Consider the following 19,130-nt stretch of genomic DNA (forward strand, 5'->3'; position numbering starts at 1 on the left):
GAAAGAAAATATGTAAGGAAGTTTCAGTTTAGAAGAAAATGCCGTTGGTTGTATACTACATTAAAAGACATTAATGTGTAAGCATGAGGGCAGACATTGCTTACACTTAAGAGGTGGTACTTACTCTAAGAAAAAAGTCTATGATGTATTTGTGGGTTCAGTTCTAAACATTCCTGGGAAATTGCTTACAGTTTAATATTGCAGTTTTAATTTGGTAATTCACCTCCTATTTATGTAAATAATTAAAAACTTTCTCAGTCCTAGCCAGATAGCTCTGTTGGTCAGAGCGTCAGCCTGAGACACAAAGGTTGCAGGTTGGATCCCTAGTCAGGGCACATACAGAAACAGATCAAGTCTTTCTCTCTCCCCCCCTTCCTCTCACTCTAAAATCATTAAAATTAAAAAAATAAATAATTTTAAAATTTCAATTAGATTTTCTAATAGCTCTTGCTATCCCAGTCTCTACTGCTTACCTTAAGAAAAAAATTTAATATTTGTTAATTGTTCATTGTTAGTGAGCAGGAAGTTGGGAGAGCATATTGTTACCTCATCTAACAACTTCTGTACAAATACTGCAATATATGAAATGCGACTTACAGATTACTGGCATCCTGAATAGACTGAAGAGTATTACAAAACTAGCACAAAATTTCTTTATAAAATCACTTATTTCCATTTAGAAAAATCCTTTTCCATTAAGATGATCAACTCTAACATGAAAAGCCCCTCCTTTCCCATCTACTGTCCTACTTGACTTTCCCTCCCTGTTAGTTACACTCTAAAATATGACATGGAGAGGGATACGAGGACATTGTGGATGTGACTGAATATTAACTTTTGCAACTTTTAAGAGTTTTCGAGATTTTTTTGTTGTTGATGTTCACACCAGCGTGTTGAAAAAAGAAAAATTGTACTTGGCGTTACAATGATGGAGAACAACAGTACAAAGTAATTAGATATAAGCTAAAAAAAAAAAAAAAAAATGAGCTTATTTTTCCTCTGTGTAAATAAATGTTTAGCGTCTAAAGCAAATTTGGCTCGGGAATTATCAGGCAGGTGCGGCCGCCACAGGGCTCTCGGACTTGCTGGCAGAGGGGAGATGCGCAGGGACCCGAGACAGAACCCAGAGAACCTCAGCTAACCTCAGCCCTCTGCTCAATGTCCTCCCTGCCTGTTACCAGACGCCACTACTGCTCCAGCTCCAGGGGCCGCACTCTCCGTCTATGGGTGGAATCATTCTGAACAAGTGTTTTGTTTGGCTTGCAGTATTTTTTTTTTAAAAGGCAGTCACTACCATTAAAAATTAGATTCCATATAAAATTCCCTCTGTCCAGTTTTTTTTGAACAGTGAAAATCTGGGAACACAAGTCAGTTCCGCAATATTCTTAGAGCCAAGTGAAGGCAACCTTCATCCAGGCTCCAGAAGTCTCCACCTAGCTGGCTCCACCCCCACGGGCTACTTGTCTGCCCTTTTGTGCACCTGAGTTTCTGAGTCCCCCTCAGCCCTCGGGGGGGGGGGGGCAAAAGGTGAGGGCGAGGTCACAGTGCCACTCACACGCCTCCCCCCTCCAACACGGGAAAGAGCTGATGGCCACATATTTCCCCATACATGGGGTTCTGACAGTCCTGCGTGAGAACAACGTATATTCAACTTTATCTGAAAAATGGTCCCTGATACAAGAATCACAGATTCTGTGTAAGGGGGAAAAATCACAGTAAGTGTTACCAGCATTCTCTTATCCACAGAATGTTGCCTCCAGCTTTTAAACAAGCTTCTTACAGTTATGGGTCATATCCCTCACTCAAAGCCTCTACTCTGCTGTTTTCAGAACAAAGGGGAAAGAACTAGAAAAAAATAAATATAGCGTTTGTTCATTTAGGTTCTCAAAAATGAGAAGTGAAAATTGTGCAAGGAGGATAAACGTGAATTAATTTTAAACTTTAAAAACAAATATTCTGAAGCAATGAGTTATGTATATATGTTATGTCCTGAACTTTTTGTGTTTTTCCTGCTGGTTAAAACCACGTGGGTGTGTCTTCGCAAATCCTTTCCTACCTGGATTTCTGCCTCTCTCCTCTTCAAAATCATCCTTCAGGAAACCTCCTCTGATTAACTTCATTTTAAGCAAACAAGCAAGGCATGTAATATATTAAGAGAAACTTCTTGAAGTGACTTATTAGGATCCTCACATCATATTCATGTGGGTACACTGAATTGAATCAAGGTTAAATTTCAATAGCTAGAGTTTTTACATATTGTAACAGTCACTACCCAATACTCAACACTCAATACTTGATACTCAATATATGTTTTTGATATAAACACAAGTTTTATTGTTAATCTTTCTAAAAAAAACTAGCATATTTTCTTAACACAAAATTTATCAATAAAAGATTGATTGATTAAAGGGGGGATAAAAAGCAGAGCAAAACAAAACAAGTTGAGAGAATCAAGATTTTTCTCAATCTTTGTCATATATTTTAAATGATTTGATTTCACCGTCTCAATTCATCAGAGCCTGTCTATGTTACAATGGTGTGTATCTCCTATTGCTCCACAGATGAAAAAGTGAATCCATAAACCATACCAACACCATGATGTATAACTGGTGGTAAAACTTTATTATTCAAGTTTAGATGTAACAGACATCTTTGCTGCCTGAAGATTGTTTGCATAAGAAATACACCAAGAACATGTTTGTGAGTAGAAATGAACATGCACTATGAAAACAAAATTAAATAAAACAAAAAAAAAGAATTCCATGTGTTGTAAGAACAGAACTATTATAGTCAACATTCTAATATTCAAATCAGGACTACAAATTGAATTTTTTCTTAGCAACATGAAATCATTCCATACGAAAGACATTTTCTGCTGGTGAATATTGCTATAAGTTAATTTTACATTGGCATTTTGAGATGTTCCCCCCACCCACCCAATTAATCCATGTTGTCAAATTGTCCACCCTAAAGAATTTGGCATGTCTTATTGTGATAGTTGCCTTGTTGGTAGCCATTAAAAAACTATGGTTTTTATCAGCCTTGTAATAGTTTTGCCTCTTCATAGCCAACACTATAGGCTGTCTAATTATGGTATATACAGCTCATCTCTAACACGAATGACCCCAACCTTTCCTGGCCTTTGGGAACTGAGAGTTTAAATAAGCCCCTTGGCCATATAATAATACTTGGCACTTCCATGGTGCCTTTCAACCAAGGATCTCAAAGTGCTTTACAAACAAGTACTACATTACCATTATTATTATTATTAATATTATTATTATTAATATATATTTTTTTCCATTTTACAGGTGAGGAACCTGAGGCACAAAAAGAAAAAGTGATTTGCTGCAGGTCATATAATGAAACAACAACCAGGGGTAAAACCAGAACACAGTTGTGGGACGTATGGATCTTGCAGGACCATTTTCTCCGATGAAGGCTACACACAATCTCCATGAAAAGTCACTCTTGCTCGTCTCTGGTGCAGGACGGAGTGCAGCTTCCAGCTCTACCTTTCCCTTCAAGAGAACAACACATAAGCACACAGTATCCAGTTTCCATGTGTGGGTCAATGTTGAATTTCACATTTTCTTCATCCCTGACTCGACACACTTCTGCCCTAGCATCTTCCAGAGGTCCTCATTACTGCAAATAATCGTGGATGCCTTCTAAACAATGGCGCCACTGTCAGGAACACCTTGAGTCCACTGTCTACGAAACAGTAATTGGAAAACCAAAAGGAAGTGCTCTTCAAAGAAGCCATGCCTTCTGCCCTTGGCCAAATCTTTCTTTGGGAAAATAACACAGCCCTTCTAGGTCTTGATGCACGTCTTTCTATTCTCTTCTCAAGAACAGTAGCCTGCTGATAGAATTCCACCTAACAGTACCTACCTTTGGTTAGCATATTTAGTTTCATATTCAGGTTGAATTACAGTTCCTCCATTTTCTCCTGTGACCTAGGAGTATAAGGTTTCACCAAGGATGCTTTGTGTTTTCTGCCATGGCCCTCAATCCAAAGACAGGAAGCTGTGAGCTCATGTGAACCTTAGGCAAAAGGCTGGCCTACAGCCTGGAAGCTGAACACCAGCTTCTTTACTTCCTGTGTCCATCTATGGATGACAGACAGTCCCCCTCCAGAGGTGCATTCCTGTTCGCTAACTCAACAGGCAGGCAGTTCAGAGGTCTCAAGACAGGTCACCTTGTGATGTTTTGCAGCCACACTGCACGAGGCTGATAATTATTTTAATAGCAGTATTGATACACTTCAATTCATTACGAAAAATGTGTATCCTCAGACATTTTAAACTATATATACATTTAATGTTTTGGAGCTGTATTTGCATTGGATCATAATAGATTATGTGCACGTGTGCAGTCCATTAATGTGCTACCACAGGCTTCAACAAAGAGCTGTTAAAGATCATCACTTTTTTTCTTCCTCTCATTCATATTACCTTAGAAAAGAATCCCCCTGCTTGTTTTCTAAAATCTACCTTTACTAAAAGAGAACAGTTTAGAGCAAAACATCACTAACTTCAAAGTTGACTTTTTAAAAGAACATCTCAACATGTCATGTGGAAAGAAAGGCACGCGCTTTCCCTTATGAACTACAGTTAACGTGTGAGTGTCCAGAACTTCCATCCCTTTCGCATGACTTAGAGTCGTGTAGTGTCTCTCGATCCACAACCTTGGGAGGTGGGCTGGCTCTTTACAATTTTTCTGTCCCAACAACATTATGGATATAGAGCTGAGAGGTGAAGGGAGAAAGAGAAAAGGGAGAATGAGAATGTATAGGCTGGTCCTGGCTTAAAGTTTGATCAAAAAGTGATTCAGAATACAGACAAGGAGTTTTTAAAGACTTAAACAGTTTTTAAATGGCATACAGTTTTAGTTGGCATATTGTTTCCATCTTAGGGGAAGCCTTTTTCAAGAGGGGAAAATTCCTAAACCACCTTGAAAACCTCCAAAAAATTTTTTAAATACCTAAATAGCTCATTTAAAAATCACAACTTCAAACAAAATGACTCAGACATCTTAAAACCAAGTAAAAATAACAACCAATCATTTTTGTAGTATATTTTGAAAGATGGTACAAACACTTTCATAAGTCCAAAAATAAGGGATATTTTAGTGTTATGATAGATTTTCATCTTTTTAGAAAAGCCCTGCCTCTTCTCCATCAAAATATGTATAACAACAAAAACAAAATGAAAATGAAATAATCAATAATAAAGGAATAAGATCTAGCATGTCAATGCTATCCAAGAATATTCTACCAAAAGTAGATTGACCATATATTCCGAGAATAAGCGCTATGTATTTTCCAATACTAAACATTACTACCAAGTCTGTCTGAGAAAAAAAAAATCACATGAAAATAAAAAGGCCCACATGCCAAAAGTGAACAACTTATTTGTGTCTGATATACTGAAGAAAATGCTGATGGAGTCATTTTGGCCCAAAAGTCATACCTGTAATATTGCCCAACTTAACCAAACTTCCGGTATTTTGCTGATTTGAGCAGTCCACATTTAATGTTGCTTGAGGATTGCTAGAGTGCCCTTGGTTGCCAGTCATTTTGCTAAGAAAACTAAATACTGTCTTATCATTTGGGAAAACTCTTCTCTTCTTTAGCTATTTCCTTGCCACCTCTCAAGTCTGTCTGTACATTTGAGATGCATTCATGAATTTCCTAAGAAAGATACATTACACCACGTCATCTGAATGTCAAAGCTCCTCATTCTATCTCTTTATTTCAGTTTATGTGAATATTTGAGCTATGCAACAGGTAAGGTAAGGATAGAGCCCTTTAAAAATGAAACTGAAGCAGAAAGCTTAGTCCTGATTTCTTTCTTTCTCTGTCTCTCCCTCTTTTATTTTTTTTACATGAAAATGAAAATGCAAGAATGGAAATGACAACACAACATCAGAAAGATATGTTTAACTTCTTTCACTACAACAGTCACGAACTGGTTGAACTCTACTTGCCATCCGACTTGAAGAACCAAAGACCTGGCACTGTGAAAAAGAAACACAACCCAAAACAAAACAAAACAAAACAATACAAAGCAACTGCAACTTAATGTAAAAAAAAAAATGGAGTGCAAATGCGACTACAGAATGCAATAAAAACATCAGTGCTGCAGATTCCAGCAGCACTCATCAAAATAATTTCTGAAATGTTTCATCTGAAACATAGACAAAGCAATAAAAAGAGGATATATGTTTATCATTTTAAGCATAACAACGTGAGTTAAGAGCTTAAAAATTAAAAAAAAAGTACTTGGAATGAATAGTGCTACCCTTTTTTTTTTTTCCTAAATAGGCATAAAAATATTTTCATTTCCTTCTTGTTTTCCACACCATTATATCAAGAACTTTCATTTGTTTCATGTTACCGTTTACAATTTTAATGCACACACACATACACACACACACACACACACAAAAAGATATCTACCGCAATAGAAATAGTTGCTTCATTACCTTGTTTGCTACATTTGCAAATGTAAACAGCTAGGCAGAGCCAGAACTGACTCTAATGCATGATGGAATATCTTTGTTGCATACGTACACTGTAGAAAATAATTATTCAATATGTCAGGCACCATTATTTGAAATGTAATACATTAATATTTACTAGAAAAATAAGTTTTCTTTTTCCTATTTGTTCTCCCAACTTCTTTAATGAAATAAGTTAATCTGACAGTGCATCCAGTAGCTTGTAATATCTTCTACATCTCCGTGGCAAAAAATAAAACTACTGGTTGGGACGACATAATGCAAATTATTAAAGTCAGTCCTTGTACATACATCCTTGTAGCAAGCATTGAGGCTCGACTAACAGCACCTTGAACCAATTATTTAATGTTCAGTTATTTAGCCCTATTTCCCTGAGCAGTTATGCTGAGGAGCTTTCCCTTCATGGATAGTTTTACAAAGCCTTAAGTATTAAAAGTACTCTGAAGACATACTTCTAGGAATCCTATTTAATGCTACTTAACTAAACCTGTAGAAATCTAGTGAAGGGATCGACTGGTATACACATTGTCAGTCTGCGGTAATGTAACCTTAGACGCTGCCTGACCACAAAGTTTGGAAATTAGATTTAACCAAAAGAAAATAAATAAATACAGCAGGTTACCTTGTGGAGAAATATCATGTGTTCTAAGCCAATGAAGCCCGGGGTCTGAACTTTTTTTTTGTATCCATCTAGCCTGTGGAACTGAGGGGATCCCTTTAGTTGTAACGTGCCAAGTGAGACTAGTGACCAAGAGGAGGCTTCAAAAACAAATCCACGCTGGTTCATGACATACAAGAAAGGAATATCTGCTAAAATAAAATTACTACATAAGCACTGAGGACACTGGTTTTTTTGAAAAATGCATCTATATTTGGACAAGATGAACCTAAATGGCAAACAAAAGGGCTACTTTTGAAAGGAGTATTTGAACATCTAAAGGACAAAAATATCAGAGAGGGTGTGCATGTGTATGTACAGGCTGGGCGGGCCAAAAACATTGTGCCACCATCTGTCACATTTCTTGCTGATCTCTCACCAAACCTAGCCACAGCTCACATTTCTCGGTCTAAATCGGAAACATGGTCAATGAGAGGAGACTGATGTAAGAGGGCGCCATTTTCCTTCCACTGCCCTGGAGATGAGCTTTTCTCCTCCTCTGCCTAGGATTTCATGATATTTCTGAATTTAGGCAACAATTCATGGGATTTTGAACAAACAGGCCAACGGCCAGCCCATTACTGCTTTAGACTGATGGCATGTCAACCCTGTGAAATTCTAGACAGCTTTGATCTCTTTCTTTACAAACATAATAATTATAGTCTGGTGATATTTCTCATGATTCCTTCCCACCGTGCACATTCACTTCACCAAGATGGTTTTGAACTACAAGGTTCTAGAATGTGACTATTTACCATCTCCCATTTTTCTTTTTTTCTCACTGACCATTTGTCTCACTTTTTACTCTTGGTAACCTACTCGTCAAAAGAAAGAATAATAAGAGAAGGGAATTTCATGTTGGATAAGGCAGGCTCTATGAAGTATTTTTTTTTTAATAGGTCTTCATAAGACATTACAAGCTATTGAATTCCCATCAAGAAAACCTATTTCTATTTAATTGTGCTAAGTGCTAAGGTTTTACTCTTTAGGTTTTCCATTTTTTTCCGCTTGTGCATTGTTCCTATGCAGGCCTCTCTGGATATGAGTTGTGAAGTCATATTTGTCCGTGCAAAGATGCTGACATATGCTGCACTGGAAAGGTCCACTGTCACCATGGCAACTCATATGCAAAGCATACATCACTTCATCCAGAAAGACAATGCCACAGTGCACACATTTTGTTGAAAGTTCATCTTGAGTACTTCTATCAACTTTCTCTGTTTTTACTACATTCAAGGGACCTTCATTTTTTACATTGGAGGGTGCCTTCGGTTTCTCCTTGGAGGCACCGTTTGCAGTTGGCCCAGGTCTGGAATGCTTGATCGCCAAATCTAGAGGAATGTCATTGTCTGATCCAACAGCTGAAAAATGAGGAGGCAGATTGAAGGTGGGATAAGGCACATAGTTTTGGCAAGGATTTGGTAGGCCAGGCACGTGACTCAAGTAGTGCGGATTCCCAGGAACGGAGAGCTTATATTTACTCCAGAACCGCAGCCAATCAGCTTCACTCTGGAAGTCATTATGTACAAAGGGGAGTCCAAAAAGGGGGTACTGGTACTTTTCAATCGGGCTGCCTGGTGGTGAATAATTTGGGTGTTTTGCAGGTCTCATGTACTTTTCTATGGGGCTGCCTCTCTCAGAACTTCCTTTCCCTTCAGATACAGAGGAACTGTTTCCTGGGTCGCCAGTACTTTCCTGAGGACTTTTTATCTGAATGTGCAAAGGTTGCATCCTTTTGTGAATATCCAGAGTTTGGCCGACCAGGACTGGCTGCTGAGCAGAATGGCTTTTAGTCAATGAACCCTGGGCTTCGTATTTACTCAGGCTCGGGAGCGGGATTTCTCTCTGGTGACTTTCAGTTAAATGCTCTTCTGACCTCCTCTCTAAGGGGCTTCCATTGACTTGCTCCTCACTGCCACCCCTCGGCTGTTTGTTGAGCTGCTCGGCCTGCAGTGCCTCTGGGTTAAGGCGCTTTCTTGTTCTTCTCCTAATAATCTGCTCACCGTTGTTTTGTTTAATGATGTTTAAAGGCCTGGGAGTCTGCAGAGAACGCACACACAACACATAAAAGGAAAACATTAAAAAAATACATTAAAATGCATTAACAATTCCTCACAAATAGAAACCATGCTGAAGTTCAAAGCAAGGATAGGCTTTATGTTAGAGATTTGCTAAATCTCCTCCTTTTGCCCTAAGCAGGACCAGAGGTAGAAACCAAAGCACCCTTTTCTTTTTCTTTTTTTTTTTTTCTTAGCCTAATTAAATCATGCCCATCTTTGCAGGAAAGACTGCAAACTTTAATCTACTTAAAAACAGCTTTCCAAACTCAATGGGTTTTGGGATTGCATCATTTAGTGATAAAACCGTGTAGAAAGTTACTTGAAGAACTGTGATTTTTTCTGAAATATTTCTCAACTTGCAAGTCATGCACTAAGATGTCAACATTGTAACATGGGAGATGGGTTTTGATAAAAAAAAAACTGTGAAAAATTGTGCATTGCTACAGACTGAATTGTGTCTTTTAAATTCATGTGTCGAATCTCTAACCCCCAATGTGACTGTATCTGGATAGAGTATGACCTTTAGGAGTTAAATAAAGTTAAATGAAGACACAGCGAGAAAGTGGTGTCCTTCAAGCCAGGGAGAGAGCTGTCATCAGAACCCTACTGTGTTGGCATTCTGATCGTACTACCAAATACAAAACTGTGGGAAAATATTTTTCTGTTGTTTAAACCACCCCAGTCATTCTGTTTTGTTATGCAGCTGAGCTGACTAATACATACATTCCTCTAAATAACTGCAAATGTGAATATATAATATTAAACAGCAGAACACAACATAATCAAACTGAGAGAATCATGATGAAGGGCATCAGGTGATCAAAGCCATACCAGAGGGAGAGTTGTTGTTTTCTTAACCTCTCACTTTTATTTCTCTTCCTTTAATAATATATATTTTATATTCGGTAGGGAAAATTGTACTTGTTGGCAGGTGAAGCATTTGTTTTATGTTGAGACTCTAAATTCATTTGTAGACTTGTTTCAAATATCTAATCTGTCATTCTAACTACTTGGTATTTAAACTGAATGCTGACTTTTACTTAGCTTAAGTATTTTATTTGGCTTAAGTTTTGCATGATTGGTATTTATGTATATGTTCCACATGTATTTACATTTTATGACTAAAATCCACAGATAAGACTATAATAAAAATTTAACTTGCAGTAAGAGCTCTAACTTTGATTTATAAAATCAAAAGACTAACCTTAATAAATTCATGCATATTTACAGATTAAAAATCTAAAATCCAGAAGAACCTTTACTAGGCTAAAATCTCATTTTTCTAAAAGCTTACTGAAATTAGGGACTAATTTCCACATAAAATATGAAGCTATGCTATATATAATTTGTGAATTATTCCTAGAAAGAATGCACCTTAATGCAAGAGAGTACTTCTTATATATTATACAAGACATAAATATAAATCCTTTGTGGAATGTTTCCCGTGTTGTGAAAGTATTTTGAAGGATGACGACACACTGGTTATTGACATTTCAATTGTTAGTTTCAGAAGAAAAATGACATATCCCTTGGAAAAGCCATGTTCATTTATTTTGTTCAGAATATTCGGCTATATAAAGAGCTCATATTTGTATTATAAAAATATGCACTATTTAACCTCTATCTTATAAAGAACCCTGAAATTTGCATTAATACCTTTTCTAAACTTTTATAACTTTTGTGGTAGTCTTTGACATGAAATGTGAGCATAACCTTTATTATTTAAATTCTTGATTTTAAAAAGCTCAAAATGGAAAACATCTCATCTCAGGAGAGATGAATATTAAAGTAATTGTGAAAAGAAGAGTTTAGTTTATATCATACTTGTTAAATTATCATAAACTAGAAGGCAGTAGCTTAATTAATTCCTGGCTTATGATTGGCCAGAGTTCAATTAAAATCATTAATGTCAGGACTCATTAAAAGGAAGCTTACTGCTGTGCTTTAATGGTGAAGGTTTAAAAAAAGTACGGTGGTGTGGTGGAGGTGGGAAAAATCTTTTTCTTAGCTACATGCTAATAACTAAGGTTTTTACAGTTTATCCCTAATTAGTATTGTTGGCAGCATCTATTTTTTAAACAGTGCTTCCAATGGTCCACTTATGAGGCCATTTTGTCTAAAATTATATTCCCTATAGCTGTAATCTATTCATTGGCTGTGCTAAAGGGTACAGCAAAATGCCCGACAACATGACAAAGGCAGAGGGAAATCAAGTATTCCTACTTTTAAGGGCAGCTGTTGTTAGCACATACATTTCTAAACTAAAAAATATATATACATATCCTCCAGGAAGTCAAACGCATATACAGATGGTGGAATTTGTAAGTTTCAATTTTTATTACAGGATTCTAATAAAAATTTGGGAAGCAACTGCTGATCGAACTCTAGTAAGTCAGAGAAAGAGGCCAGCTACTCTGGTGTGTGCTTTTCAGGCTCTTGGATAGCTCATCTAAATACACATTAAATGTGCTGCAAAAATCCACCTAGCATTTCCGGGTCCTAGTTCAGAACCACTGTTCTCAAAGCACCTGACCTCCAGCTCCCAAAGCAGCCAAGAAAACATTTGCAAATTCCAAAGGTAAACTGGGAATGAGCCTTCTTTTCCTGCTCTATATTTTATACTGGACATGGGAGAGTCCTCTTAAAAAAAAAAAAACAAAATCCCAAATAGTAACTTTTTATGTATTTTTGAACTTTTAAGGGGGTATGTCTCTCTACCTAAATTAAGTTCTCCAAATTCTGATAACTGTGAGTTCAACACTCTGTTATGTGAAAGCCCCAGAAATCAATCATTTTCCTCTTTTATACCAAAAGAAGCATAATGCATTACTAATGATCTCAAACGTATTTCCCCATAACATCTCAAGCCATTTCACCATAAATCACATGTGCTCTCAAAGTGACTGAATTAAACTGCAGGACAGGCATTGCAAGCCAGGGGATGACACTCCCCCACCACAGACCCGCCTGCTTTACAAAGCTTTTCCTGACACACTCTAACAAGTTCTTACCGAGTGAAGCTTCTGGTAGAGGCCACACGCGTTGCATACATATCCGCCATTTGCATTCTTGCGCCAGAGAGAGGTCTTTGTGGTCAAGCAATTGGCACAAAAAACACCCGAGCCTCTACGCCTCTGAAATAGGGAAAAACACAAGGTCAGAGGTGAGTCACATGATCACTGGAGTTAGACCAAATCAACCCAGGAGTTTTGTCTTTAGACTAGCAACAATGACAGTATAAAACCACACTGCCCATAATGAGGTCAGGTTCAATTGTGTTTAATAGGCACCACTGATTTTCATTATAATTAACCCCACAGTGATGGATGAGGTGTGTGCAACACCAAAGGCTTTTCACAGAAACAGCTTTAACTTTTTGAACTTTGGGTTTTGTGCCTTTAATGATGGCTCCTAAAGGCTGAACCTTAAAATATACCTTTTAAAAGTGTCAAAACAAAAGTCAAAAGACCGAACGTTGGCAATATGTTTAATATACTCTAGAAAAGGAGGAACACATGCTACCTAAGCTTTAAAATGTAGTCAAGCTTGAAGTAAATGCACCATGTAAACCATTTAAAATTCTACCTGACTTGTGTCTTTTTCTATGCTGTTCACGTAACAGAAGTGTAAGAGACTAGAAGACTCTGGGTTTAGGTCTTTGGTTAGTAATTGTAGAATCTGAAAAAGAACACCCTCCGTTTCCCAAAGCTAAGAGGACCAGCAGACACACCAGGCAACCAGAAGTACAGTGTTACTAATGAGAACCCGTATGAGGTACCTTCTTAAGACAGACAACACAGTCCCCTCAATGGCCACTTAATTATTTTATTTGACTCAGACCGGGAAATCACAAGCATTTCTGAACACAGATTCATGTTCATCGGCTGAATTCTGTAATCACCAGATTCAAAAATAACCTCAGAAGACTTAAAAGTAGATAATTAGTATTGATTGTTCCATTCTTGCTCTCAAGTAATGATTCTATTAAACTTCTCACTTGAAACAATAAGTCAGGCTGTGTTTGCGGGCGCAAATACTAACAGGCAGGAAGTGGAATTCTCTTGCTGGAGGAAAAAAAAAAAGGACAGCCTGAATTGCAACTCAGCTCTCCTTTCTCTAGGAAGCAAAGCCTTTAATGATAAAGTACGCCTGTTAGATAAGGAGTGGAAAAAGTCTTGCTGCAACCCAATTTTATTATAAATTTAAAATTAAGAGCACTGTAAGTCAAAATTTCAGGGATTCATAAAATGTAGGCAATTTATTTAACTTGAGTCCATACTGTAGACGGGGAGTATCTCTGCCAAGAAAGTACAATGGTTATAATTGTACTCTGATACATTTCAAATGGAAAGCTTTCTGCAGACATAATTTTGGCTTCAATACTGGAACACTTTCTTGGCATTGAAAGGGCACTTGATTCATCGGGTGTTTCACAATGTATCACTAAAAAGACCTGGTGAGCAGCCAGTTCCCTATAGGGTAATTTTTCCATCCAGATGCAAGTGCTATCAGAGGCCCTCGTCAGCTAAACTAATTATGATCTTGCAATTGCTGATGCCTGCTCACTCTAACATTCGACATCCTCCATTAATCATCAATACAAGGAAAATGAATGAAACGTAAAGAAATGAGGGCTGGTAAGCTGCACAGCCATAAAAATCTGAAATGAGAGCCATAATTTAACAAGATTGGGGAATGTTTTTAGTGAGCACAAAGTCAGGCTAACAATTGCCCTTTTCAACCAAGAACACGATTTCATTAGTGTAGCAGGTTGTGCTACTTTAGGTGATGTAATAAAAGCTAGATTTTTCATAAAGATAATCTCCAGCTCCCCTTTTCGCCCCCCTCCCCGCCCCCCACACCAAGTTGGGACCAGAAACGCATTGAAGTTTCTAAATCTCAGTAAGAGCAACAGTAAACATTGGGTGCCAGTCCACTAGTCCCCAGAGGGACCTACTGTAAAAGTGGAGACTGCCGCTTCCTGAAAGTCAATGAACTATTAGAGGTCGTGTTTATCAAACACTCTGGGGCCCCCTTTATCCGAAGGCAAGTTGGGGAGCCTGGTTTGGTTATAATTGTGAAATTTCCCTGGGGCCACGCTGTCTTTTTTCCTAGATCTAAACAACACGTTTGGCAAATAGACGCCAACTTGATTCTTCACATAAAGGCAATGTAAATGTCCATTTGGAAGCTAACCCACATCCATGGCAGAGGCTCAAATCTGAATGTGTAACCAACCATTCGCTCCAGCCTGCTTTTCTTTCCTTCTGCCCTGGGTGCCTGACACAGCTTGCCAAAGTGGGTGTAATCCTGGTTCAGAGAGCATTTCAATCCCTGCCCAATTTTGTGCTTAATTCTCTTGCAAAGAAAATGTCCTTCATTAGTTAGAGGGAAAATCCTGAAATTACAGCCCTGGTGTCCACAGGCATAGGTTGCTTTAAGCAGCATTTATACTCCAAAACTAAGGGCTGGTATAGTTTAGGAAAGCCATTATTTTATAGACATCAGGAGTAGTCTGGATTCGCTTTCTCGGAGTCACTGTGGCATGGGGGTTAACGATCAGATTTAGGAGTCAGACTTCTTGTATTCCAAACATGTTTCCGCCTTTTACTGGGAGCAACTTGGGGCAACTTCCTTAATCTCTCAAGGCTTACATTTCCCCATTTCTAAAGTGTGAGCTGCTATGAGTATCAAAGTAGGTAATGAATTCAATTAAAGCAGCACCCGGGATATAGTAAACGCTCAGTAAGTTAGCCATTTGTCAAGGGGATTCAACTGCATTTCTTTCTTAGGAGAAAAATATTTTGGTAGTTTGGCTTTATCTACTGAATCTACTTCTGAAACATTTTAGATATGCTTCAAACATATAGTGGGATATAATCAAATGCATTCCATTTGTGTCAACCTTATCAAATATGAGAACGGAAAGTTGAGTCAGAGCGAAATATCTAGGTGTTCACACCTAGAATTCAATAGGAGTGTTCTTGTGTGGGGGTAGAGAGTGGGAGGTAGGTGAGAACTATTTCACCCATTAGGTTACCTCTCATCTAAACAAATGTATCACTTTGGTAGGCACTGTAAGCAACAGAGAAGGTGGGAGAAGTGAATAGCGTCCTTAGCTGTGACCGCAGAATCACAGGACTGTGCCGCATCTCTCTCAACTATGGCAAAGATGAGAATCCTGACCTGGTCACACTATGCATAATGTAACCTGGCTGAACACAGTAAGTAAGGCACTTCCTTTGAAGTTATGAACATCCTTAGCCCATTCGAGTACAGAGTAACAGTCTGTTGCCAAAGGAAGACCGAATAGAAGTTTCCCTTGCCCCACTTTTTAAAAAACAAGCGTGGCCTTGTTAAAGCACTAACGACCTTATTTCATCCATAGTTTATCATGCATGACGGAGCTTTAAAATATTTTGTCATTCTCCTTTGCGCCATGTGTGTAAAGGACAGAAATCATGTGTCCTAACAGTCATCAAGTAGTCTAAACAGTAAGCACCTAGGACAGTGCTCTGTCTTGCACAGCTAAACATTAAAGTTGAAGATAATCTCTCCTGGTATTATTTTTGTTATTAGCAGTCACTCCTATTTTGGGGGGGAAAAAGTGGTTTTTTTTTTCCAAATGATATCCCTTTTACATGGACAAATTTATCTCCTGTTGGGCAGAGATGGCGAATGATATAGAAAAACAAAATCAAGAGAATTAATTTTCCAATCCTACGTCACACACTTATTTTTGAGGAACAGCCAAAGTCAGGTACTTGCTATGTCCTGAGGATACAAGGTCAGGTAGAACGAAGCTCCCACACCTTTATACACATCATTACAGTCACACATCGCTGAAAGTTCTATATGTGGCTATGAATATTTAAATATTATTACTACTGCTTTTCCTTTCCCTTCAAGCTGTTTCTAAGAGTTACTAATAATTTGTAAATCCATGATCTTGTGGGGGGGAGGGAGAGGAATCACTTCTGGGAGGGGAGAGGGTAAGAGTAAGTCGTCGTGGCACATACCCGCGAGGCCCACTTAGCACGATTCTTACCCCCTCTGAGGCAGAGGGGAAGGTCCACTCATACAGATTCACAGCAACATGCATAGCACCCTCTGCCCCCGGCCTCCTCTAGGTGGGCCTTACCCCCTCTGAGGCAGAGGGGAAGGTCCACCCGTACAGAGTCACAGCAACATGCATAGCACCCTCTGCCCCTGGCCTCCTCTAGGTGAGCCTTCTACTCCCACATGGGGGTCAAGCAGCTGAGAGGGAAGGAAGGTCAGCCGCCACCCCTCGTCCATGTGGAAGTCACCTCAACTGAAAACTTCTACAGAGACAATTCTGGAATCAACAATTCAAAGAACCCTTTTTTAGTTTTATTTTTTAAACTTGAAGTTTTAATAGTTTGCCTCGTAACTTTTCGGTCACCTTCGTGTGGCCTCCATGTTACTTCTGTTGGCTGGTAATGTCCTGCGTGAAAAGGGGCAGTTAATTGCAAGGAATCGGGTGGCCAGTCCTGTGATTGGCCTACCCAGTGCTTTTCGGTGATAATTACTGAGAATTCTTTGGCCCACCTGTTTCCTTTCTATGTTTCAGGTGGATTATAACCCCAATACTGATTTTTATGACAGCAGTGTAGGTGATGAATTTGGAGTTCATCCCTGCCAGGATTTGAAATAGGAAATGATGGACATACCCATCTTTTAATATGAATACACTTTAAATCTAACATGTTTTTCCTTCTTGCTGTGGAGTGCACCAAGAAGTGTAACGACTAAATGACTACCTAAAAATTCTTTCTTCTTTAGCTGAGCAGCTCATCACTGTATGCTATCACTATTATTAGAGTTTCTCAAAGCTTCCACCTCAAGTGTTTCTTATCGGGGATGTCAATTAGTCACTGATGTATCACTCTGGGTTGAGCTTTGGCACAATGTGCTGTTAAACCTAGAAGTGACTTTAGGAAAAAAAAAATTTTTTTAGAGTTTTAAATTGGTTTAGCTGTTTTCATTGCTTATTTTATTAGTTGAGGATCAGTCAGAAACAAACATTTTAAGGTTTTCAAATTTCAGTATTAACAAAGAACTGATTTCATTTGATTAATAAACAGTAAATTTGATTGAATTATTCATTCAAGGGGCTTAACATTTAGAGACATGAATATTCATCTCCAAGATACTAAAAGTCTCCATTGGTGAAGGAATTTGTGCAGAAATGATTCTTTAAAATAAATTTTTGTGAGTAAGAACCATACAGAAACCATGTAATTACATAATAAGATTTGATAGGCAGGTTATTTACTCACTTTTTTTTAATGGTTTTATATCTTAGCCATTTTAAATTGAATCAATCTGAAATTTGATATTTGTACTGTTAATCTGGATGTACACCAAATATTTTAATTCTTTGGATAATTTCTGTGTTCATTCAATTCTATCAAGAATCCTTTGTGAACTCCACTTTAGAGAAATGCACAGATGGCTATAATATACTAGAAGCTTCAGGAATAATTTTGCAATAATAACATTTCAGTGGTAACTGTAATTCAGTTCAGTTCTGGGACGAGTGATTGAATGTCCACCATGTGCCTGGCACTGCGCTAGGCTGGGCTCACAGTCCTGTACATGACAGAAAAGGTCTGTCCTCTCAGAGTTTCCAGTAGAATCAGCTGAAAAACATACTAAGTGTGAAGTTAACATGACACAAACTGAGATGGTTCACAAAGACTGACAGTTTAATTCATGTAAAGTATATGGAAACTTTTCTAAAGAAAAGTGTTCTCCCATGAATAAATCTTATTGAAAGGCTGAAGGTTTCATCTAATAAACAAAGGGCTTACCCTCTTGTGCTCCTTTATAAATATGGGTGATAGAAAAATTATTTTGGAAAAAAGTTGATATTTGCTTAGTTCCATCATTACTAATGTCCTATCAATAATATTGCCCTGCTTACTACCAAAAGAGTTGATATGAATTAAATAATGATGATTTACTAGAATTATTTTATACCATTATATATATAGTAACCATTCAGTAACTGTTGAATAAATAATGACTGTTATTTTAGGCATTATCACTATTATTTGCCACTAAAAAACATAGAAGGCCATGTCCCCCTTCCAGTTCTCCCCAAATTGAATTAATCAGCTATTGAGTACACAGCAGTAGACCCTAAGAGTTTATAGAAAGCAGAACCAAAAACACTTAGAAATAGACCGTGGCTTGCAATGAACACCTTTAAATTAACAGTCAGAATTTTATCAGAAGCGCAGTGAGGACAATATTTTAGCAAGAATGGGGCAAGGACCGCCAGCAGAAAGCAGTAGTTACCAGTATCTTGACTGGCTTTTGTTCTAAATTAAACTGTAAAGAATGCATTGTAATGGGCCATACAGCAAGTCTCTGCCTGCCTTAAAACAGCCCTCTTTGCCCTCAGATTTCTTGCCAGACAACTGAAGAGACTCTACAAGGTTCAGCCAAGCACCCATCTTATAATCACCTATCTCAGAGTTTGGAAACAAAACCTGTTTACCCTGATTATTAAATTCACTTCCTCAACCCATCAGCCATGATAATGGAGACCAGTGTAAACAAAACTTGACATCCCTGGCTAGGAGCAATGGAACAACTTCTGTTCCAGGACGTGAGGCAATACGCTCTAGTAATCATATATTGCACCCAGGTACAAATGTGCCTAAGACTTATTCCACTGACATGTCACCACACAGGAGTTGCCCAATATATCAGGAAAAGCTAGTGTGCTAAATACATTATTAGCTCTATTTCTTTTGAGATGCAATTGGTGATTTTTGGAGGGGGACACCAGAAAATCAAGATCCAGCAATGTATATGCCACACTTTATTCATATGGATTCTTCAAATCTGCAGAACTT

General features: G+C 38.1%; 1 protein-coding gene across 10 annotated transcripts in view; it reads right to left on the bottom strand.

Annotated features, from left to right (window-relative positions):
• Positions 1-2,601: 2,601 nt before the first annotated feature.
• Positions 2,602-19,130, bottom strand: part of TRPS1 (transcriptional repressor GATA binding 1) — a 249,650-nt gene continuing 233,121 nt past the window's right edge. For all 10 annotated transcript variants that reach the window (XM_066379380.1, XM_066379379.1, XM_066379375.1 and 7 more), the window contains 2 exons: positions 12,255-12,377; positions 2,602-9,223 (listed from right to left, as the gene is read on the bottom strand). In XM_066379380.1, coding sequence (XP_066235477.1) covers positions 8,162-9,223; positions 12,255-12,377 — 1,185 coding nt within the window. In that variant the 3' untranslated portion in view covers positions 2,602-8,161. The remainder of the gene's footprint in view (positions 9,224-12,254; positions 12,378-19,130) is intronic.

Source organism: Saccopteryx leptura, chromosome 3 (genome assembly GCF_036850995.1).
Source record: "Saccopteryx leptura isolate mSacLep1 chromosome 3, mSacLep1_pri_phased_curated, whole genome shotgun sequence".
Taxonomy (NCBI): Eukaryota; Metazoa; Chordata; class Mammalia; order Chiroptera; family Emballonuridae; genus Saccopteryx; species Saccopteryx leptura.